Genomic DNA, 24,451 nt, shown 5'->3' on the forward strand with positions numbered 1-24,451 from the left:
CCCTTAAAATGTGCAGATAATTCCTTAATATACCTTAAAACATTAAAACCTTAGATTTTAAAACTTATGAAATATCTTTAAAATTAAATTATATTAACAGGTTGTTGATTATTTATTATCTTGTATTACTGAAATCCCGCAGATAATCCATTAAAATCCCATTAAAATAGCTTAATTATTAACGGGTAAATTAAAGGAATTTTAAGGTTAAAAAAAAGTTTCATATTGTTTTACGATGTAGGCCTTAAAAGAACCTTAAAATTTTATTTATAATTTTGTTAAAAATTCAGGGATGAATTTCATGCTATTTTGTTGTTTTTAAGGGTTTAACCCTTAAAAAGTCTTAAACTATGAAGATAATTTGTTAAAGAAAACAAGACTTGAATTGAACACTTGAATTTGCTCTTTTAAAAGTGAAGGTCCTTTTAAGGTACCTAAACTTGAATCCTCCATGTTACCCTTCACCTCTCTGCAATAGATTAGTTTGTTCTTTATGTAATGACACCAATATTTGTGTTGATTGTAAATCGTGAAAAGAACATAACTGCAGTGTTTGTCTGGTCCAAATCTCCTTTATGTGTCATTTGGTGCATTTACTTCCTGTAGTTTTTTAAAATCCCACGACGCACCTGTTTGTCCTCTAATTTTTGTTGCTGAGCAGAGCAGCCATGCCTTCAGCCTCACAGGATGTCCAGTTTCTTCATCATCAGAGTTCAAAAAAGATCCTGAATCAATGTCTAGACTTTAGTCTCTGTTAAAGCGACCATTTTAAACAGTCTGAGGAGGAAACTGTCTAAAATCAGCATATGTACACATAAAAAAGAGAAAAGTCATCAAAATAGCAGCAACAGGATCAACCACCTGCTTTAATTAAGCCAAAACTTAATTAAATCTTATTAATTACCAAATATATAAAAATCTGAAAAACATATGCATCAGGACATTTATTTTTTTAAGGAATAACTCTTTGTATTACTGTTTGCACTTGCATTATTTTGTATTTGACTTATTTTCAACAAATCCCATCAAACAGATAGTCCCCTCTCAGCGACTCACCCGTTGAGAAAACAACTCTGGTTATTGGCAGCTCTATTTTGAGAAACGTGAAGGTAGTGATACCAGCGACCATAGTCAAATGTATTCCTGGGGTCAGATTGGGCGACGTAGAATCCTATTTGAAACTGCTGGCTAAGGATAATGTAAATATAGTAAGGTTGTTATTCACGTCAGGAAGACCTAGTCTGATTAGTAGAGACAGCATACATCCCACTTTTGATGGAGCAGCTCTCATATCTAGAATCTAATCTGACTAAGTTTATTAGTAGACCAAAACCATGACAACCCAGAGTTGAGACCAGGAGGCAGAGTTGCAGTCTTACATGCATGTCTGTGCTTCCATTACAGCAGTCACCCTCCCCAAACCTCCAATAGTGAATGTGTTTGCCCCCCAACCACCGAAATGGATTAACTCAAAAATAAACAGAAGAGGAGTTGTACACAGAAACCTGATAAAAATTAAGACCACCCCTACAGAAGTACAACAAAATATGAGAATTAAATGTGGAATCTTATACATTAGATTGCTCCCATCCAAAGCTGTATTAGCAAATGATCTAATATAATTTAGATATCATCATAGAGATCACTATATTGATATATTTAGTCGCACTGAAATGACCAGGTTCTGACTTATGGCATCGAAATTGAACATTTAATAGTCTTTCCACACAATCCTCTTTTATCAGACCATTATTTGGTAACTTTTGAATTCCTATTACTGGACTACACACTATTAGGCAGAAATGTCTTTTCTAGATGTCTATCTTATAGGGCTGTAGCTAAATTTAAGGAACTGATTCCATCAGCACTTAATTCACTGCCATGTTTCAATATAACAGAACTCCTATGCTAACCTTAATCCCTCTCAAATTGATCATCTTGTTGATATTGCTGCAGGCTCAATGAGAATGACACTCGACTCTATTTCCCCTCTAAATGGGAAGATAATAAAACAAAGGAGGTTAGCTCCATGCTTTAAAATCCAAACCCATATATTAAAGCAAACTAAGTGAAAACTTGAAAAGATATGGCATTTTACCAAACTGGAAGAATCCAGCTTAGCCTGGGATGATAGTCTTAAAAGATATAGGATGGCCCCCAGTAAACCAGAGCCGCCTATTACTCCCCTTTATTAGAGAAAAATAAAAACAACCCTAGGTTTCTTTTTAGCACTATAGCCAGGCTGAAAGAATGTTGTGGCTCCATTGATCCATGTATTCCCATAGCTCTCAGTAGTGACGATTTCATGAGCTTCTTTAATGATAAAAAAACTATTAGAGACAAAATTCACCACCTCCTGCACCGATTTCTCTTCAAACACGGGAACCTTAGAAACAGCTGATATATATTTAGACTCTTTTTCTCCCATCGACCTTCACCAATTCACTTCAACGATTTCTTCATCTGAACCATCAACCTCTCTCTTAGACCTCATCCCAAGTACACTGCTTAAGGAAGTTTTACCCTTAGTTAGTACTTCTTTGATAGATATAGTCAATCTTTCTTTATTAACATGCTATGTACTGTAGTCCTTTAAAGTAGCTTTAATTAAACCTCCTTTAAAATCCTACTCTTGAGCCAGATGTTTTGGTCAACTATAGACCCGTATCTAACTTTCCCTTTTCTCTAAGATCCTTGAGAAATCTGTTGCCAACCAGTTAATAGTTCATTTGAGGATTTTCAGTCTGGGTTTAGAGTACATCATAGCACAGAGACAGCCCTGGGGAAAGTTACAAATGACCTTCTAATTGCATCAGACAAAGGATTTATCTCTGTACTTGTCTTGTTAGATCTTAGTCCTGCATTTGATACCATTGACCATCATATCCTATTACAGAGATGGAACATTTAATCGGCATTAAAGGAACCACTCTAAACTGGTTTAAGTCCTATTTATCAGATCAATTTCAGTTTTTGCATGTTAATGATAAATCCTCCATATACTCAAAAGTTAGTCACAGAGTTCCACAAGGTTCTGTGTTTAAACCAGTTCGATTCACCTTATATATGCTTCCTTTAGGCAATATTATTGGGAAACACTCCATAAACTTCCATTGTTATGCAGATGACACACAGTTGTATTTGTCAATGAAGCCTGGTGAAACCAATCAGTTGGCTTAACTTAAAGCATGCCTTAAGGACATGAAGACCTCAATGACCAGCAACTTTCTGCTATTAAACTCAGAAAAAACTGAAGTTATTGTACTTGGCCCCCAACACCTCAGAAACAAATTATCTAATGATACAGTTACTCTAAATGGCATTGCCCTGGCCTCCAGCACCACTGTTAGGAATCTCGGAGTTCTCATTGATCAGAATATGTCCTTTAACTCCCACATAAAACAAACTTCAAAGACTGCCTTTTTTCACCTATTAACATTGCAAAAATCGTGCAAATCCTGTCTCAAAAAGATGCAGAAAAACCAGTCCATGCTTTTGGGACTTCTAGGCTGGATTATTGCAGCTCCTTATTATCAGGTTGTCCCAACAAATCTCGAAATACTCTCCAGCTAATCCAGAATGCTGCAGTGTAAATACTTACAGGAACTAGGAAAAGAGATCATACTTCTCCTGTGTTGGCTCCCTGTAAAATTCAGAATAGAATTTAAAATCCTCCTCCTCACCTACAAAGCCCTTAATGGTCAGGCACCATCATATTTTAAAGAGCTCCTAGTACCCTATTACCCTGCTAGAACACTACACTCCCAGACCACAGGCTCATTTGTGGTTCCTAGAGTCTCCAAAAGTATAATGGGAGGCAGAGCCTTCAGTTATCAGGCTCCTCTACTGTGGAACCATCTTCCAGTTTGGGTCCGGGAGGCAGACACCCTCTACAGGTTTAAGAGTGGTCTTAAAACCTTCCTTTTTGATAAAGCTTATAGTTAGGGCTGGCTCAGGCCTGGCTTGAACCACCCCCTAGTTATGCTGTTGTAGGCCTAGACTGCCAGGGGACTTCCCATGATGCACCAAGCTCCTCTCTCCTACTCTCCATCTGTACGCATTTATATTGCATCAGTGCTCGTTACTAACTTGACTTCTTGTCTCTCCCGTAGTTTTTTGCTTTCTCATCTCTCTCCTCTCTCCTCCTGAAGCTTTCTGCAGGTATTTCTGCCCCTGGTGCTGCAGAGTCTGGATCTGTGACTGCAAACCACCTACTGCCCCATGATCCTGCTCAACACCTACTGCTTCAATTATTATGATTATCATTACTATTATTATATTTAGTTTTATTAGTATTAACATTCACTCTATTATTATAATTATTAGTTTTATTATTAGTGTAATTATTATTATACATAATAAAAATATGGTACCCCCCCCCCAACCCAGTTGGTTGAGGAGGACGGCCACCCACCATGAGCCGGGTTATGTTCAAGGTTTCTAACCGTTAAAAGGGAGTTTTTCTTTGCCGCTGTCACCAAGTGCTTGCTCATGGGGGAATTTTGGGTTTCTATAAATATAACTATAAAGAGTACGTTTTAGACCTGCTCAATATGAAAAGTGCCCTGAGATAACCCCTGTTGTGATTTTGCGCTATATAAATAAAATTGAATTGAATTGAATTGAATTGAAATGACCCAAACCAATAATGTGTTAAATCTGATTTTTTTTTTTTTTTTAAAAGAAAGAAATACGAGAAATCTGGTATACCTCAGGGCTCAATTTTAAGATCCTCTGTTGTTCCTAATTTTCTCCAAATGTTTGTAAAGTGACTTCTAATATTATATTATACTCTGACTTCTTTAACCTCTATGTGGTCAATTAGCTCGTACTCACTATGAAACAACAATCCCCTTAATCTTTCATTTTCCCCTGAAATCTATTAATATGTCTTTAAACATTACGATATTAAAGTATTTAAATCGCAAAAATTAAAATATATTAAGTTGTTTTCTTGGTTTAAGAGGTTTTTTACAAGTAAAAAAACATTATAAAGGGAAAAACAAATAGATAAATTAATGGACTGTAATCTATTAAGATATTTTTAATAGATTTTCTGCACAGTTTTAAAGTAAAAAGCAAATTCAGGGGATTATCAGAAGGATTATCTGCATGCATTAAAGATTTTAAGGAGTGCAAACCCCTTCAGATTATTTCAAGGCCCCTTTCAGGTAACATTTAAGAGATGATTTTCATGTTGTTTGGCCAACTTTAAGGGGCATTTCAACAAGTAAGAAGCCATTAAACCCTGCTGATAATCCATTAAATAATATTAATTTTCCCCTGAAAACAAAGAACATCTTAATTGCAGTGTTTGGTAGTCAGAGGTTCTTAATTTTTTCCATTAATTTAAAAAAACGAAATGACTTTAAAACACCTCAATTTCAAAGAAAATCAATGGGATTTTAAGGGTTTGTTAATATTAAAGTATACATTAACAGATTGGAATTTACTAAGAGTTTTTGGTTTAAGGAGTTTATAGGGGGGAAAATGTTAATAATTACTTGTTGGAGGGCCTTAATGTTTCAAGTAAGGTGCAAATTTCCAGGTGTACCCAAATTTATAATAGATATAGTAATGGCTAATAATTCTAATAATAATTAATAATTACTATTATTAATAATGTATCGTATTTGTAATTGTACCTGAATGGATTAAGTGGTTTTTTGAGGAGATTTGAAATAGTCTGACCCCGTTGTCTGATCTAGTTGCTTGTTGAAGAAAAAATCAGATTTGAGGCATTAGTAACAAACTGTTCTGTATTCTGTCCAGTCAGGTTCTTTGTGGTTGACTCTGGCATTTTAAAATAAAAGTTTAATTTATTTAATTCTCAGCTGATTAAAATGGCCGCTGTGTGCAGAGGATCATGTGACCTGAACAGAGTGCATCACCTCCTCTGATTAGTCAGTCTGCTGTTTGGGGGCCGAACTTTAGACAGGACTTTGTGAGGCGGGTCCGTCATGGTTGTCACACACTTCACGTTGGCAGGGAGGGGTGTTGCCGGGGCAACAGTGGGTAATAGGGTGGGTGGGGCTCCTGTCGTTGTTGCTATCATTGTCGTTGTCATTGTTGCTGTTGTCAACGTGGTAACCAGAGTTGGGTTGTTTGTCATCATCGCGATGGGTTTGGCCAGAGTGGTCTGAATTTCAGCCCTCCTGGCCAGAGCCGTCCTCAGTTTCTCCCTCATCTGTTCGATCTGGTCCTGCAGCTCCTGCAGCTCACCGGGCTGGGGAGGTACCACTGCAGCAGGGGGTGGGGCTGTCACTTCTGGGGGAGGGGCTACGGTTGCAGTAGGAGGAACAGAGATATTGGGTCGCGCAGAGGTAGAGCAGGAGGATGAGGAGGGGAGGGACAGCACCAGGCTGGCAAACGAAGCTGCTGGTCCTCCGTTTTCACACAGTCTGCTGTTGTGCCCCACCTTTGGCTTGGCTGGCCCCTCCATCTCACTTTGAGCCCCGCTTCCCTTGGTGTCACAGGCAGCGATGCGAGCGAGCAGGCGGCGGGTGTTGAGGGTCTCTAGGTTGAAGTGAACTCGTTTGAAGTCTCGGGCATCCTTTGTGGCTGCAACGGCAGTGGTGGCGGCATCCTTACTGGTCTCGTTGTTCCACTTGGCCGAGGCTCCAGGTCCCGGTGAGGCATGGGGGCCAGGGGGGGGCTGAGGCTTGAGACCTGACTGCAGGTTACAGCTGAACACAAACAGAGAAACAAGAAGTTCTATCAATAGTTCGTTCCTTACCACAGATACACTGACAAAAATATTTACTTATAAGGCCCATGTGATACAGTCAAAAGCCTCAAAATGAGCAAGTAAGTGGACCCTGAGTTGAGACTGTTTCATCACCTTTTCTATATTAGATTAACTCATTTAGTTTCATCACTGTCAGTCTATTATTAGAAAAATAAACCAACTCTGATCTGTGTCTAATTCACACATTTTTACATTTGTCAGTAAAATACTCCCATGATCAGAGGCAAGTATGATGGAGTTACAGACCTTTTTTCTTTCTCAGCTCGCTGCCTCTTCACATCTTCATACGTCATGTTCAGAGCTCGATGAATTTTCTGCCAAACACACAAACAGTCAGTTTGTTGGTATCACTGAAGAGCACAGCTGCTTCAAAACTTCTGCACCTCATTAGAACCATTCAGAACCTCTTTAGCACATCTTTGTTCAACACCTCAATACTTCATCAGCTCTTCAGGAGCTGTTTATGATAGAAACTGATCGATTTGTTGGAACACATGAAGCTGAGAATTTTACTAAATTGTTTAGGGGTGGGACAGTTTCAGTAAGGCTGGTCTGTGATCAGTTTCCAAAGTTTAAATAAACTATATTTTATATTTGTATGTGTGCTGAATTTACCAGAAGATTTTGAAGAAGTTGTAAGTATGATCTTCTACCAGGTGTGTCATTACATTACCAGATTCCTGAATGGAGCTTGGTGGTGTCCTCTGACAGGGGTATGAACCAAATCAATGCAACTTATGTTTATCTGACAATATAAATCTATACTGAACTTACAAATACACTCTGACACTCACCTGTGAGGTGTGCAGCCAGTATTTTAGGTTCTGTCGGCGGCGGATGTGTGGTAGGACCAGTCTGTAGAAACCATGTTCACCTGCCAGAGTCAGCAAAGCTCCGCCCACTCCAAAACACAACAAAACAAAGAGTCCTGAAAAGTGACTGATCCCCATCTGAAGAGTCTGACAGAGACAGAAGAAGAAAAGGGAATAATCCCCATCTGAAGAGACAGAAACATTTAGGTTCTACAAAAACTTGCACCTGCATGGATGAAGAAAGAAAACAGCTATGAAGGGTCAAAACTAAGCAACACTTCTAGAATAAAGAAACTTGATGTTTTTATCAAACAGACTCAACAGGCTGGAGTCAAAGATACTCAAAACCACCACAAAGAAAAACAACCACGACAAAGAGACTGAAAACCACCACCCAGACATTGTAATGTTTTTAGTGATAGTTATTTTCAGGTGGAGTTGAAGTAAATTCAGAGCACTACGTTATCATTGATTTTCTAAACTCGGTGATCTCAGATAAATCCTAGCACTGACCTGTTCCCGCTAAGCTCACTTTCACTCCCAGAATGCAAGTGGAGTCTCAGTCCAGGAGCTGACTGCGTGTCGAGCTGCTGTTTTAGTCAATCTGGAGCTGAACACATAGATTCCAGCTGCAGATTCCAGCTCAAGCTGAAATAGGTCAGTCTCAAGATTAAGTGGATCAAGATGCAAAAGAGTGAATCCTCAGACTGTGTCAGTGAGTCAGTGTGACCTAAACGCCTGAACACACAGGTACACAACTAAACACTCAACAGCTGGACATAACTACACTTGCACTACTGTTATTAGTACAACTACACTTATAATGAGGGACTGTACACACAGATTATATACACAGACTTACGACATCAAACACAAACTGGGTCATGTTTGAGCTTAAAAGTTCGGTCTTCAACTTGAAAACAACAGTAGACAAAACAATCTCTGGAGCTTTTGACTATGTTCAATAGTCTTCGTCAGCATTTTCAAGTTGCCTTGAAACCTTGATCAAACAAATATTTAAGCACTTCTTGTACATGTTGGTTTAGAAATTGAGCTACAGTTCAGACAGCTGAGAAAATATCTGCTGATGAAGACAGAGTGATACTGGTGAGAAGCTCGGAAACATCAATTTCTTCAATTTAACACCAACATGTTTCCATGTCTAGTCACATTCATCCGTCATCCATCTTTCTGTTTATCCACCATCCATCCATCATCCATCCATCAGCCCGTCAATCTACATACGTATATATGTGTATATATATATATATATATATACATATACATACAGATGGGTGACAAAGGAAAAACCTGAATAAATGATTGACAGAGATAAACACAGACAGACACATATGGTTTTAGTTATATTTAAATATAGTTTATATAATTCATGTAGACTGACCTCAGTAACAGCGAAAACTCTGTTCCCACAGGGAACCACTTTGTACCACTTGTCGTGCAGCAGGTCCATGTATCCGTCTGATTTATATCTGCTGATGAATTCTGAGATGTTGGACGTCAGAGGAGAGTTCTGAGGCAGGCCGATACCGTAACCTGGAAACAATAATCAATCATCAATAAACAACAGGCCCATACTGTAACCTGGAAACAATCAATATACAACAGGCTCATACCGTAACTGGGAAACAATATTCAATAATCAATAAACAACAGTAAATAATGATGGCAATAAGAAGTAGCTGCAGGATTATGAAATGGATGAAAAACCAAACACTGATTCCTGAACAGTTCAATATAAACAAAACTTGTAGGTAAAAGAAAGAGGAGTGAGTGAGATTAAAACAAAAAAATTGCAAATTAAATAGATTAATTAAAAGACAGAGAAGGGTCAGACTGACGGTGTGAACAATATTTATTTTAGAGGGAGGACAACATGAAGGTCTAATTAAAGAAAAACGTCTATCTTTAATCAAATACAGTACCTCTTCATGATTTTAAAGGAACAGTCCAACATGTAGGTTTATAGCGACAAAATAAAATGTGCTAAACTAGACTAGCAGTTTCCCCTTGCTTCCAGTCTTTGTGCTAAAATAGGCTAACAGATAGGTTCTGTCTGCTACTTCAAGGTCAAATATTTCAAAGGCAACAAATCAGTGTCTGTTTCTATGCAGATGACACACAGATCAGAGAAAACCGCAGGTCTGACTTCCAGAAGTTCAAATCTGATCATCTCAGAATTTCCTTCAGTAAAACCCCAATAAATCTGAAATCCCAGACTCAGACTCTTCTGTCAGTTAAATCTCTTCACACTTTGGTTCTTTGTCTTCCAACAGAAAAACTCAGTAACTCAATTCATGATTAGGGTACAAAGCATATACATGTGTAATGATGATTTAATGCTTGAATTAATGCAGGATGGATCATGAACTCCTGTTGCTCACAACAAACACTATATTATAATTACACCCTTAAGTAAAGATACAAATACAACATTATTTATCATCTGTGAATGAAATTAGATAGTACAATAACAATACATCTTAAACTAATAATAATGTTCTACCTACATTATTATGTAGAGCACATTTTCGTTGACAGATCATAAGACAACAGCCCCCCCCCCCCCCACCACCATATAAGGACCCCCCCCCATGTTGACAGAGACACACAAATGACTGCTTTGAGAATGGTGCTGTCCAGCCAACTCTCTGTAATGATTGTCACATAGCTATCCATGTTGTGCGTAGTAATCCTCAGTGTTATTTTGTTCATCCTGTTGAAAAGTGACTGGAAGCTGGTAAGAAAGAGAATCAGCAGGGCTCGTCTGTGTGGGTTGGCCCTTGCACTCTTTGCTCTGACAGCTTTCTATCATAGCAAGCATTAAGGTTTTCAGCAATTTGTACTACAGTAGCTGTTCTTGTAGGATTTGACCACATGGGCCAGCCTTCACTCCCCATGTGCATCAATGACCCTTGGGTGCCAATGACTCCTGGACAGGTGTCATTGTAAGAAGAAGAAGAATGTTATTCACTTCACCTGTCAATGGTTTTAATTTTGTGGCTGATCAGTTGGGTACATAAGTATTTGGACAGTGACACAATTTTCGTAATTTTGTACACCACCACAATAGATTTTAAACAAAACCGTAAGATTTAATTGAAGCCCAGAAGTAATTCTAGGGTTTTAACAAAAATATCGCATTAACCGTTTAGGAATTACAGCCATTTTTATAAATAGTAATTAGACAAACCAACATAATTGTAAATATAAGGATTATTTTTAATACTTGGATTAAAATCCTTTTCAGTCAATGACTGGATGAAGTTAGATGATGAATTAGTTGAGTCTCTTCATTTGAGATGCGTTGCCAGGCCTTTACTACAGCTGCCTTCAGTTGTTGCTTGTTTGTGGGTCTTTCTGCCCTCAGTTTTGTCTGTAGAAAGTGAAAAGCATGCTCAACTGGGCTGAGGTCAGGTTAGTGACTTGGTCATTGAATAATATTCACTTTTTTTCCTTGCGTGGCTTTTGGGTTGCTTTCAAAGTACTTTTTGGGTCATTATCTATCTGAACTGTGAAGCACCATCCTAACAGTTCTGCAGCATTTGGCTGAATCTGAGCAGATAGTACAGAACTATACATTTCAGAATTCATCCTGCTACTTCTATCAGCAGTCACATCATCAATAAACACCACTGACCCCGTTTCATTGACAGCCATACATTCCCATGCCATAACACTGTCTCCACCATGTTTGACAGATGTGGTATGCTTTGAATCATGAGCCATGGAAGTTAATCTTGGTTTCATCTGTCCAAATAATCTCGTTCCAGGAACTGGGCAGGTTTTTTTTAGATGTTTTCTGGCAAAGTCTAATCTGGACTTTCTGTTCTTAAGTGTTAGCAGTTGTTTCACCTTGTGCTAAACCCTCTGTATTTACATTCATGAAGGCATCTCTTGATTGTACACTTTGACAATGATACACCTACCTCCTCGAGAGTGTTTGTGACCTGGCTAGATGTTAGGAAGGGTTTTTTTCACCAAGAAAGAATTCTGCAATCATCCACTTTAGTTGTCTTCAATGGTCTTCCAGGCCTTTTGCTGTTGCTGAGCTTGCTAGTGCATTCCTTCTTTTTAAGAATGTACCAAATTGTTGATTTGGCCACTCCTAAAGTTTCTGCTATCTGTCTGATAGGTTTGTTTTGTTTTTTCAGCATATTGATGGTATCCTTCACTTGCACCTCTTTTGAACAAATAATGAGAATTCCCATGAAAAACTACCAAACGGAATTCTACACTTGGAATCAACTCCAGATCTTTTATCTGAATAATTTGTTATGAAGTAACGAGGGAACAGGCCAGACCAAGGCCATGAAACTGGCAGTCAATTGTCCATTTACTTTTGAGCTTCTGAAAATATCTTATTTTCAAATCCATTGTAGTGGTGTACAGGGGCAAAATTACAAATTGTGTCTGAATCTTAAACTGCAAGGAGTCTGTCCTTCTGATTTGATTGGTAAAGATGTTGTGGATAATGAAACGTAATGAAAGACGTTTCAAGAAAAGAAAACCTTCAAAACTGAAAACAAAATTTAACTGAAGATAAACCCAGAAACACACACAAAGACATGTTTGCACTTAAATACTTGTGAGGACGCTGACTGACATGATGCCTTCCCTAACCTTACTAACATAAACGTGAACCTGATTCTAACCTGAACTCTGAAACCAGCTCTGACCCCTCACACAATATATTTGAAGGTTCAATCAAGAGTAAGGGACTGTAAAAAAATGTCCACACTGTCCAAAAATGTCCCAATGTCTAAACTTCACACTGGTCCTCAAAAAGACTGAAGTACAGCAGTATAAACACACTCAGTTACCTTCAATGGCGAATGGTTTCCCGACAGTTGCCAGTTTACAGTCAGCGTCGATGGAAACTTCGTAGTCCAGCAGAGCTTTGTCCATGATGAAGGCATCGAGCTGAGGAGGATCTGTCCTTCAACACAGAGAGACATGGTTACTACAGAAATTACAGTTTAGGGCCCTCCTGGGTGTCCATTGATGAATTCATTCATTGTGTGATTTAAACTGAACTCAACTTCCCAGAATTCCTCAGGCCTCACACGTATACATGATCTCCGCCTATGGACCCAACAACCAGTTACAATGTTGCCTATGGTCCATGATGTCACCAGGTCAACAAAACCCCAATGCTCCCTTTGTTTCCTCTCTTCTTCACCCCAACTGCAGGGGCAGCTGCTCTCTTCTCTGCAGGTGATCTCTGCAGGCCTGCTCGGAGAAGACTGCTACACTGAACCTTTTCTACCGGCAGCAACACAACAGCCTGCCTAAGATTAACAAATAGAGAACAAGTTTAATTTAGCATCAGCAGCTACGACACAAGGTATCCCAGCTGATTTTACAAGCAACAGGAGCCACGAAGCAGAGTTGATCTCAAGTGGCTAACTCTGTAAGGAGAACAACCAAGCAACCACCGATCTCTTCAGAAACACAGAAGCCACACATCAAGACGGGCCTATACCCCACCAGGAAGCCACAGAAGCCTGCAGCTCATTGGATTAAACAAAGCAGCACATCTGAAAGGCCCTCTCCCTCCTTGGACTTGGTAACATTAACATGACCAGGCATAGCATAGCATACCACAACTAAGCACAGGACTGTTTCACTTTTACCAGTGTATCTGTATTAATTTGGTTGAAGGTGTTCACTGAGCCTTATTGTTATTACTGTTTATTGTTAGATTATTGGATAGCCACACCGCTAAACTGATGTTAGTATGTTATAACTATGTAATGTAATAACTAACCTCTTTTTTAACCTGGCACCTTTATCCTACATGAATTGGCCTTAAACAAAGAGACACACTTTCTCCTCCTTATATGACATGCGGTCTCAGTGGCCATCTTTGATTCCGCCATCTTGATTTCAGTTTCCTTTGTTCACACCATGTGGACCCAGCTCCCATTATGTGTAAAGTATTTTGCTTTTGTTTGCCAAATTGATAGTATACTTTGAGACTGAATCAGTGACTTGGCTATCCGTTCCCTTTCTAAGGTTGGTGCCCTGAGGTGGATTTAATGTAAATCAAATCTTATTACTTAATATAATTATTATTTCTGATAGCCAAAATTGATAAGCTGTTGTACCTACAAAATCCCCTACAACAGCAACTGGCAACATTCAGAAACTACTGACAGCAGCTACAGCAACAACAGAAATCACTGACAGCAACTACTGACAGCAACTACAGCAAGCACAAAAACTACTGACCATTACTGTCCTTCAACACAGAGCAACATGGTTACAACAACAACACATAGCAACACTGTCCACTGTTGACACTGACAACCACAACTGGCAAATAATAGCAACATTGTTACTTAGATCCAAGTTGCTTTTATGAACTTTCAAAGGACAAACAGATTGAAGGACGTGCTCCATAAAAGCCAAAGACAGCCTTCGTAAACTCCTCCATGTGGATCATTCTGTTGGCAACAAACAGCTGCTCACCTGCTCAGGTGTTTGAACTACAAGCAGCCAATCAGACACAGGTACATCTCCTGCAGCCAGTCAGCTCCCTGCTGCTGTCGGTCAGTGACTCTGATGTTTTTATGTATTAAAAGACTCTCCTCCACCTCCTGATTGGCTGACTCACACAGACAATGTTGTGATTGGGTGAAATTTAGCGGAAAGTCCAAATCTCCAGTCAGCCATTAACATCAACACAAACAGAAAAGTGGAAAAACTGAAGTTTTGCTGACACTCACCTTGTGTCTGTGTGAGCAGAGAGGATTTTTGGTGATGGAATTCAGACTGAAAACACACAGAGACTCATCAACATGTTCAAACATTAACAAACATCCTGATGATATCTCTGTTCTTCAGCTCCATTCAGATTGGATTCTGTCTGTGTTCACATATATTTGTTTCCATTTAGTCAAACTGTCCCCATTAAAAGTTGAGGAATCAGCTTTAATCAGCAATCTTTCTAATGTGCTGAGGGTCACTAAAGAACAGGTCCATTAGTCTGAGAGGTTCTTACATGAGGCCCAATGAGTCAATGATATTGAAAAAACTACGTGAAACCATAAAAACAAAGTCATCAACAGTAAATGGTGACATTATATCTGATCTGGCAAGAACCAGATCTAGCCAGATCTATGACTGTGACTCTAGAGCCACCAGGTGGCTCTTACTTGAGGGTGGCGACTCCTTCAGGGGTAGTCGGTTCGTTGAAAAGTCTCATGTACTCATGCATCTCTGGAAAACTCTTCTTCATGTAATCCTCAGCGCTGCTCTCCCTCACTGTTCCAAAACGAAAACCCTGGGACGGGTGGTGCAGCTGACACACCACCGAAGAAGAAAAGGAATGAAAGGAGGGCTTTAACAGAGAGATGATTTGCAGAGTTTACAGTAACAGTTACAGAAAACATTAGAAACTGTTCACACTCACTAAACATCATTCAGATGCTGATTTTGTGTCTGACTAAAGATTCACGGCATTCACAGAAAACTGCAATGATGTGTGTTTATGTAAAAATCACTGTAATATGATTTGGTGTTACAGACTATTTGTTTGCTGCGTTTAGTTTAGTTTTATTCCTGGCCCATCTCATGTGGAATTACAGGACCTTAAAAAACATGAATCTTCTGGTAAAACATACAAAAACAAAGTTACATGATAAGTACCTAAATATTCTTTCAGGTAATATTTTTATGTGGAAAAATGTCAAATTAACTCTTCACTGAGCTGCTACATATTTAGTTTATCCTGATAAAGAGATTTTTTTTCCTCTTCTCAGATTTTCTCCACGTAACTAATTTAAATGTTTCATATGTGAACAGCCAAGTCAGTCTGTGTGCTTCATCCATATTTACGAAATCGGATCAGTTTCTATCTCACAGAACAAAGCATTTATACTGACAGTTACATTTATTGATTATCAGGATTATCTTGAAAGTGACATGTTGCTAAAATGTCTCATAGAGGACAAGGATGCCAGTTGGACCAGGTAAGAGCTTATACTGTAATACACAGTTCATCTTGATGTATAGGTTGTATAAATCTGCAGAGCGCTCAGTGTAAACATAAACCACAGAATAGATAAAAAGGCCTGCTAAAGATGGTAACAACTTACTTTGACGTTGCTGGAACGGTCAGGGATGACGGTTCAACTTTTATTTTGAAACTATTTTTGAACTGTTACTGGACATCTTGGGGCAACATTCAGACAACATTCATACAATATCTCAGTGTTTGCTGAGAGGCTGCAGCAGATCCGAGCTGCACTCTTTGTCTCTGCACGTTAAAAATAAAAGCTAATCACACACAAATGGACATCCAGTTAAACCCCCCCCAGCTCCCAGCAGCCCTGGCTGTATAAACACTCTCAGACGTATTTCGTCCTTCAATCACCTGCTGAATTAAAAGTGTAACTAGGGCAAGGCAAGTGATCCACAGAAGAAATTTATTCAGCAATAATTTTATGACAGGAAGCAGAGAGTGAATGAATAAAGATTTTGTAGCTCTGACTCTCTTTCTTGGTGGCTGAGAGGCCGATTTCATTTCTTGCATGTCATCATTCATGTCTCTCTCTCCTTATTTACTGCCTCCTTTCCACTGTCAGATAAAGATGAAAACAATGCAATAAATGACCATTATCCTCAGGAAAAAAACAGGAACAGCCTTGACCCTATCCTATGATCAGGTCCTGATCCCAGGGATGAGAAACTTTTACCACCTCTAACCATTACTCTGGTAGAAACACTGCAGACATATTTCTACCTCCATAAGACCGGTGATTGGCTGCTGTTGCTGGTCACCAAAGACCAGTAAATAACAGAGCGATAGTTCAGCTCCTGCATTCACCTACAGATGTCATGATTCACACATATTTGGTTTCTATGAAATATCAAACTTTGGTTCCGCTACGAGTCTCTGGAGAACAGAAACATGAAATCTAAAGAATTTTAAAAATATTATATTATCTCACCTTGGCATCGTGGATCCCTGAGACCTCCTCAAAGGTCTTCTCTCCCACCATGACGGCAGCGAGGTTGGCGGTGTAGCTGGACAGCACCAGCAAGCAGAAGATGGCCCACAGGTTCATCAGGAATCGACCCGTCCAGCACTTTGGCGTCTTGGAAGAGACAGTGCGTCCGAACAGGATGGCATAGCACAGGTTTAGAGCTGATGAGTATGAGAACACCCTCATCCTGTTGCGTCCGTGAGGTGTCATTCCAAATGGACTCTTCCACTCGTACAGTGTGAGGAAGAGTGCAGTGATGTGCAATGCCAGGAAGATGCCCACCCACATGGACCAGTGCAGGGGCCACATGAAGGCTCCAATAGGGGCTGCTGTGTCCTTACTGCGCACCAGGATGCCCAGGCTGGTTGAAAAGAAGGGCGAGGTGAAGTCAATCACCCGACTCCGAGCTGAGTTGATACTGAAGGAGGTGACAGCCATGTCCGCCAGTCTATTCAGAAGATCCCCAACAAGCCCAGTCCAGCGGCCCCCCTTCCATGCGCCATACTTCCCATCTCCAACAATGTAAAGGTCGAACTCGAAGCCCAGGTCTTCTGCCAGCTTTTCCAGCAGGTCGATGCAGTATCCATAGCAACACTTGCTGTATTGTGTAGGCAGGAAGCTGACGTTTCCACCCGCCACCTGCCTGAAGAACCTTTCCAGAGTTTCTGAGCTGTTGGTCCCGGCGTCCAGGCAGAACTGACCAGCCGGGCAGTTGCCCTCATCATCCACGTCCCGCGTGAACACAAAAGGATGTTCCACCAGTGTCACCACCCGAACACGACTGCCCACCACGGGCATCCCTGCCCTCCAGCGGCCCAAGGTCCTCCCGCCTGTCCCGTCTGTCCTGTGCCGAGGTTTGGGTCCCTGCCAGACTCCCTGGTCTTCCACCTGCAGCTGACCCCCCTCCCAGCTGCCAACCGTCACCCAGGTGGGTTGACCCAGAGCGTCCCGGCGCAGGCTCCAGATGTGGAACAACTGCGAGGTGAAGACCTGAGACTGGTTCTGGTGGACTCGGACTGGACCCGTTAGACCAGAGAAAGATGTGTTGGATAGAAACCTGCAGGGGAAGAAAAGAAATAGGTAACAGACAGACCTGCTGGGGGTGAGGCCTGTGAGTAGAGGTGTAGCTTCATTGGTTGATCAATGCAACAAGTCGAGACCATTGAATTATCAGGTTTTATCTGTGACTTTGTTGGCTTTGAGATTTAGAGGTTCAAAGTTTTCACATCATAAATAACAAAACGGATATACAGCAAAATTCTATTCTATTTTATTTGATCTGTAAAATATTAAATGTAATCTAAATAAATAATATCAAAATCGTTTCACATTTCTAAACAGATTTTCTAGATAGTAGGTTCTCTATAAAAAAAAGCACCCCTAACTCTGAGAAGATATTTTCTTCAGTTCTATGATGTTATAACTTTATAAAGATTTGTCTCCAAAACATTCAATGAATTGTATGGCGTTCCACACAGATTAGTTCTAGGCCCCCTTTAGTTTAACCTTTATACTCTGCCCCTTGGGAACATCATACCATAAGTACCGTGTCATTGGAGAGAAACACCAGTGGACGATTCTCACTCTTTACTACTAAATAAGGGAGATGAAATAGTTTTTGGTGGTAAGAGCAAAGAGACAACAAACTCGGCCTCATCTTGATTCCTGTCTATTAAAACTACAGATGAAGTGAGGGAGTCATATGGGACCGCAGAGGGACATGGCCGCCCTAACCAAAGCACCCAAAGGCATAACCAGATTACCTCGATATTCAATAGAATACTCTTTATACTGTAAAAATTATTTAATTACTTAATCCAAATTAAACACCAGTGGTGTTCAATGTAGACAGTGTGTACCGCCAAGACTAGAGCTGCGAAGCAAGCTCTGAGCTAAGCTAGCATGGCAAGTGACTCGCAGCATGCCAAACAAGCAGATCCCACAGCAACCCCAGTGAGGGGAATGAGACAGGCATGAAAAAAGTTTTGTCTTCCATGCAAGCTTCTTTTGGAAAAGCCATGGAAGAAATTGGCCAGGTTAGCAAATTACTGACGGTCCCTGCAGGCCAATATTGAACACATCAACCATGACAATGCAGGACTCCAAACTGACGTGAGCGGTATACTACAAAGTTCTTGAGGAAGCTGAAGGTCAAATGTCACAGCTGGAAGACAAAAATGTCAGCATTTGTCAAATAGCTAATAAGAACACCAGAAACTGTGAGTAGCTTAATGCGGCAGTCCAGGATGCTGCTAACCATTACAGGCGCATAAGGGGTTGGTTGTACTAAAAGAGAGACTTGAGGTCAGAATAACAGCGGAATGTGTGAAAAAAATAATCAAAACATTTTTTATTAAATTTTTAATGTATGGGCTAAATCTCTATATTAAGAAGCTCCTGCCCTAGTAAAAAGGATGTGGTGGCAATACTCGCACATAAAAAAAAATTGAAGATTTGTCAAGGTGAAGCAAGGGAGTTTGCATGTTCTCTAACCCCCCCCTCAAAGGATAACTGGAATGGATGGGTTAGCAGTAGAATATTATATAAAATATATTGATATACTGGCACCCATATTTGCTGATGTATATACAAAAGTAGTCATATTAGGGCAATTGCTGGACATATTTAATGAGGCTCTGATAACATTGATTTTGAAACAAGAGAAGGATCCCACTTACCCGAGTAGCTTTAGACCCATAAGCTTGATAGATGTGGATAGTAAAATACTTACTTAGGTGCTTGCAACAAGGACAGAGAGAGTATTGCCACATTTAATACACACGGACCAAGTTGGCTTTGTTAAAGGGCGTTCATCGTCAGACAATGTTAGATGTTATTACATCTTTTTTGGTCTAGTGGTAATGATGACACACCCAGAGGCACCTTTTCACTCAATGCCGAAAAGGCTTTCGATAGGGTGGAATGGGCTTTCCTCATACATACACTGAAAAAGTGTGGCTTTAGAGAAGGATTCCTAAAATTGTTTAAAGCAATTTATTCATCACCTGAAGCATCTGTTTTAACTAATGGCAGAATGTCTCCCTTCTTCAAACTTACAAGGAGTTCAAAGCAAGGAAATCCTCTCAGTCCTTTGCTTTTTTTTATATTTCTAGAATCTCTAGCTGCAGCACTAAGAACTGACACAGGCTTTATAGGGGTATGGGGTGGGGGGTGTGAACATAAATTATATCTGTACACAGATGATACCTTATTACCTAAATTGGATCCTGGTAATACCTTCATTTTTAAATGAGATTGAGGCATTTCCGGAAATCTCTGGGTTTAAAATTTATTGGAATAAAATCAGAGGCTACGCCCATATCTAGTCCCCCCCCAGAGAAGTCACATTCCATGTCCCTAGAGCTAGTCTGTGACACCAGGGACGGGCATCACCCGGGTGGTGAGCCCACAGGGTGGTGGCTCCATGTAATTTCTTTGAGCTGTGCTTGGCAGGAAAGTGCCAGATAGGAAGTGTTGGAAATGCAAGGAGGCAACGTGCACATTCTTATATGTTATCTGGGCATGCTCAAAGGCTCTTCCCTTTTTGAAGGAAGTACTGGCAAATCTTAGAGAATGGACAAGACAGCCCTTATCAGACTCCCCTCAGTTGGGTCTTCTTGGTGATAAAGCACTTCTACCACAGGGTGTCCCCAAAGCACAGTTTGGATTAATACTGACAGGCTTCAATATTACAGCAAGACTTCTTTTGTGAAACTGGAAGAACATGAAAAGACCAGAACCCACTGAATGGGTTAAATTTATGACTGAATGTGCTTCCTTTGAATACTTGTTAACTAGAATAAACAACACAAAAGGGAAATTTAAGCAAGTTTGGGATCATTTCTGCCTGTACATTAAGGGCTCACTGCATTTAAAGGCTTTGAGGGGATCAAGGCTAGATATACTACAGGTGCATTTGTAAAATGTTTTAAGTACTGTAATTGACTGTTTGTTCCTTTTGTATTGCTTGTTTCTGTTTTCCCTCCCTTTTTGCGCATGTATGTTTGGAAAAGTTGAGACACCGCAATGGAGACACCATGGAACTGCCACATACATTCTGCCTTCTACAGCCACCTCACCCAACACCAACTGCGTCCATAATCAACTGTGACAATGAGAGAAACACCTATATGTTGTATTTTGGAGCCAAATACAGTGTTTTTTAGGTATTTAGTGTGTGACTTCATCAGCTATGTACCTGTCTACAGCCTGTAGATGCTTAACAAATACCAAGAGGTGAACTTTGGTGTCTCTGTGCCTCCGCTGGTCGGTCCATACTCTGACAGTGCGCAACAAAGCGTTCAAGGCACCATGGCTGATAACTTTGTTTAATCTTGGAAATTGTCCTCTCTTTTGCACTAACAGCTGTCACAGCCATTAGCCCATAAATATATGTTTTGTTTGTAACACTGCTTCCTTTCTCCACAGGAACAATTGCATTGCAACAGGCTCCCGGCCACTTAGGATATCTTCAACCAGTAGTGCCTGTGGAAGGCACACAGCATCATCAAGGACCATAACCACCTAGCACGCAGACTGTTCTCTTTGTTACCATCTGGTAGGTCATACAGGAGCATGGCCACACATCCGGCTTCTGATATATCTAAATACATCTCAATATTACACATTTTATATTTGCTTACCTGTTTATCTGCACTGTCTACTCTTTGCTCCCCAGCTTACATAAAGAATACACTATAAACCATTAATGATGCTATTGAACCAGGACTGCTACATAACCAATATGCAATAGATGTATACACTCGTCTCTTTTACTCTTATACATAAATCCTCATTTCCATTCATGTATATAGTGTTATATTTTAGTCAAATCTCACCCCATCTTTATTAATTTTTTTTTATCTTATATTCTATATTTTATATGACTAGAGGTCTTATTTCTGAGCTGACCTGTTTTCTTTAAAAACACATTTCATTGTACCGTTGACCCTGTGTTAACCTACATATGACTAATAAAACTGAACCAAATTGAAATGTTATCATTACTGGTAGTTTTATTACTGTTAGTTGTTATCGTTATGAGTATTCTTCTTATCACTATCATTAGCTCTCTCTTCTTGTTTTTTCTTCTCTTCTTCTTCTTCATGTGTAGCACATTATGTTTTGTCCATCATAGGAAATGTATTTTGTAAATAAAGCTTGTCTTGTCTTGTCTTCTCTATCTGCTGAAGCTTTACAGAGAAAAATGATTAGATAAACAAAGTTTTTCTGATACACAAATCCACTGTATAAATTACGAAAAGCAGCTCCTGTTTGATATAAGATATTTGAGCACAAACATTTATTCAGTAGCTTTTAATCTAGACGCTACAAGATTTTCACTGACAGACTTGAACTGATGTGAATATTTTTGCACCATTTAACAATTTTTTCAGTTCCATACACCTCTGGCACAGAGCAGTGACATGATAAACAGGTAGAACTGGACTTTAGAGTCCAACAAACTAACCGCAAAAACCTGATCCGACAGAAACAAACTGTAAATAATTCACACTGGTGGTCATAACATGAACGTATAATGGTTAAACTATCCAGAGATTCCACAGTTTCTGTGTTCAGAAACATTAAGTGCTTCAATTCACCTGCTTTAATTTGCATTTTAAATCTGTGAATAAAGAACTTAAGTAGAAATAGGAGAAATTTGAAACAAAATCTCAAACTGCTGGCCAAGTGCTTCTCTCAGGACAATAGTTTCACTTTAACACAACAAACATCAGAACACGATGTCGTATTTTATATATTATATTTTTTTTCTGATTATTAATTCTGAAAGTATTCAGAGTTTAAAGACATTTTTACATTCAGATGATGAATCTGTCTGTGAACTGACTTACATTCAATCTCTCACATTTCTCTTCATGTTCTCTTTCTTTTCTTTTGTTATTTTTTCTTTGCAGTGGATAATCTGTCCTCAGAGGTTTTTATCTCTGTCTGACAGTAATTTCATTTACTAGGAATTTGTTTGATCTTTTTCTGTCAGGAAACTGAATGCAACAGTTAAACTTTTTATCCTCCTCAGACCTGCAGCTCACAGTGTTTCCCACAGCTTGCAGTGTTCCAGTTTGTAGTATTTCTTAAAGCTCGCAGTTTTTCATGCAGCTCACATTGTTTCCTGCAGTTCAGTATTTCAGCTCGCAGTGTTTCCTACAGCTGTGTTTCAAGTTGCAGTGTTTCCTGCAGCTCACAGCGCTTCCTGCAGTTCACAGTGTTTCTTGCAGCTCGCAGTGTTTCTTGGAGTTCAGTGTTTCAGCTCTCAGTGTTTCAGCTCACAGTGTTTCAGCTTGTAGTGTTTCAGCTCCCAGTGTTTTCTGCAGCTCCCAGTGTTTCATCTTGCAGTGTTTCCTGTAGCTTGCAGTATTTCAGCTTGCAGTGTTTCAGCTTGTGTTTCAGTTCGCAGTGTTTCCTGTGGCTAACAGTGTTTCCTGCAGCTTCCAATATTTCAGCTTCCATAATTTCCATCAGCTCACAGTGTTCCAGCTCGTAGTGTTTCCTGCCACTTTCAGTGTTTCCTCCAGCTCGCTACTACTATCTGCCTGGGGAGATCATCGCTGTTGTTATCACTGCAGACTACCTGAGAGAGCTGTACAGCAGCATTGGCAATCAACAAACATCACACCCCAACAGATTTTCGTCATCTTTGGTAACTTCAGTCATGTTAATTCAACAGTTTTGCTGAAATTCCATCAACATGTGAGGTTTGCCTCAAGAAGAGAAAATACACAGGACCTAGTTTAGATCCAAGTTGTTGCCACTGATGTCAGTATATTAATATGTGTGTCTGTGTGTCTATCATGACATGTGACTGAAAAACTGACATATTCTCAGGGAAATAAGCAGGAGACTCCCAGAAAACAACAAGGACACTCTCAGAGCTGAACCTAGATAGCTGTATAAATACAATAATAATATGTAACATGTAATATGTAATTAAATGATCAAATATATAACATAATACCATATGGACATAAAAACTGAAACATAAACTTCACTCAGTGCTCCTGCTCTGCTGATGTATGTTTTCTTTGTAAAATATATGTTGGTTGTTACAAATGAAAAGTGACAAAACATCTGTTTATGACTGAAAGAAGATAAGAGACCTTAGGCAATAAAGCTGGTTATAACTGTTCTGCACAAAATCTGTAACTGGTTTGTGACTGCCTGCAGGAGTTGCAGGACTGAACAGACAGGAAAAATATTTAGATCTCCTCACTTTCCCTCAAAGATGCACTTAGAGGGAAAGATGAGAGAAGGTGCAATATTAATCAATGTATAAAATTACATTTTAAATATTTTCCTAAAGTTTTTTTCTGTACATAAGAGATCTGAGTTATTTTGGACTTGATTTTCTATTTTTGGTACGTCGAAAGTGCAGAAAAAAGTGGTTCACTCACAACTTTAATTAAATCTGTTTTATAAATTTCAGACAGGTTTCATGAAATTAAATTAAATTAACTCACAATTGTTGTACTTAAACGAGCAGTTCAATATTTAAGTAACTTCTCCTCTTTCTCTCTGAGTTAGATGTTCAGATTGAAACTCTAATGTCTGTACAGTAAATGTGAAGCTATAGCCGGAAGCTGGTCAGCTTGGTGAAAAATGGGGGAAACAGCTAGCTTAGTTTAGCCAGGATTACCCCAAAGGTAACAAAATCCACCAACAAGCATCTCTCAATCTTTCTGATTAACATGTTATATCTCTTTTGTTTAATACACACAAAACCTAAAGCGTAAAAATGACACATGTATCTGACCTGATTAGTCTGGAATATAACCTGCCATTAACCATAAACCAGTTTATTTTTTCTAATTGTTAAAGTATTCCTTTAGGAGACTATATAAAGTGTGGGAGAGACATGGGAA

The 24,451-nt window shown here is 39.5% G+C and overlaps 1 protein-coding gene across 2 annotated transcripts in view; it reads right to left on the reverse strand.

The window, feature by feature from the left end:
* Nucleotides 1-5,801: 5,801 nt before the first annotated feature.
* The window catches only part of grin3bb (glutamate receptor, ionotropic, N-methyl-D-aspartate 3Bb), a 57,973-nt gene continuing 39,323 nt past the window's right edge, over nucleotides 5,802-24,451 (reverse strand). For both annotated transcript variants that reach the window (XM_040127868.1, XM_040127869.1), the window contains exons 3-9: nucleotides 16,536-17,628; nucleotides 14,739-14,884; nucleotides 12,402-12,517; nucleotides 8,963-9,114; nucleotides 7,543-7,707; nucleotides 6,995-7,062; nucleotides 5,802-6,686 (exon numbers count right to left, since the gene is read on the reverse strand). In XM_040127868.1, the coding sequence (XP_039983802.1) occupies nucleotides 5,888-6,686; nucleotides 6,995-7,062; nucleotides 7,543-7,707; nucleotides 8,963-9,114; nucleotides 12,402-12,517; nucleotides 14,739-14,884; nucleotides 16,536-17,628 (2,539 nt within the window). In that variant the 3' untranslated portion in view covers nucleotides 5,802-5,887. The remainder of the gene's footprint in view (nucleotides 6,687-6,994; nucleotides 7,063-7,542; nucleotides 7,708-8,962; nucleotides 9,115-12,401; nucleotides 12,518-14,738; nucleotides 14,885-16,535; nucleotides 17,629-24,451) is intronic.

This window comes from Xiphias gladius, chromosome 6 (assembly GCF_016859285.1).
Source record: "Xiphias gladius isolate SHS-SW01 ecotype Sanya breed wild chromosome 6, ASM1685928v1, whole genome shotgun sequence".
NCBI lineage: Eukaryota > Metazoa > Chordata > Actinopteri > Istiophoriformes > Xiphiidae > Xiphias > Xiphias gladius.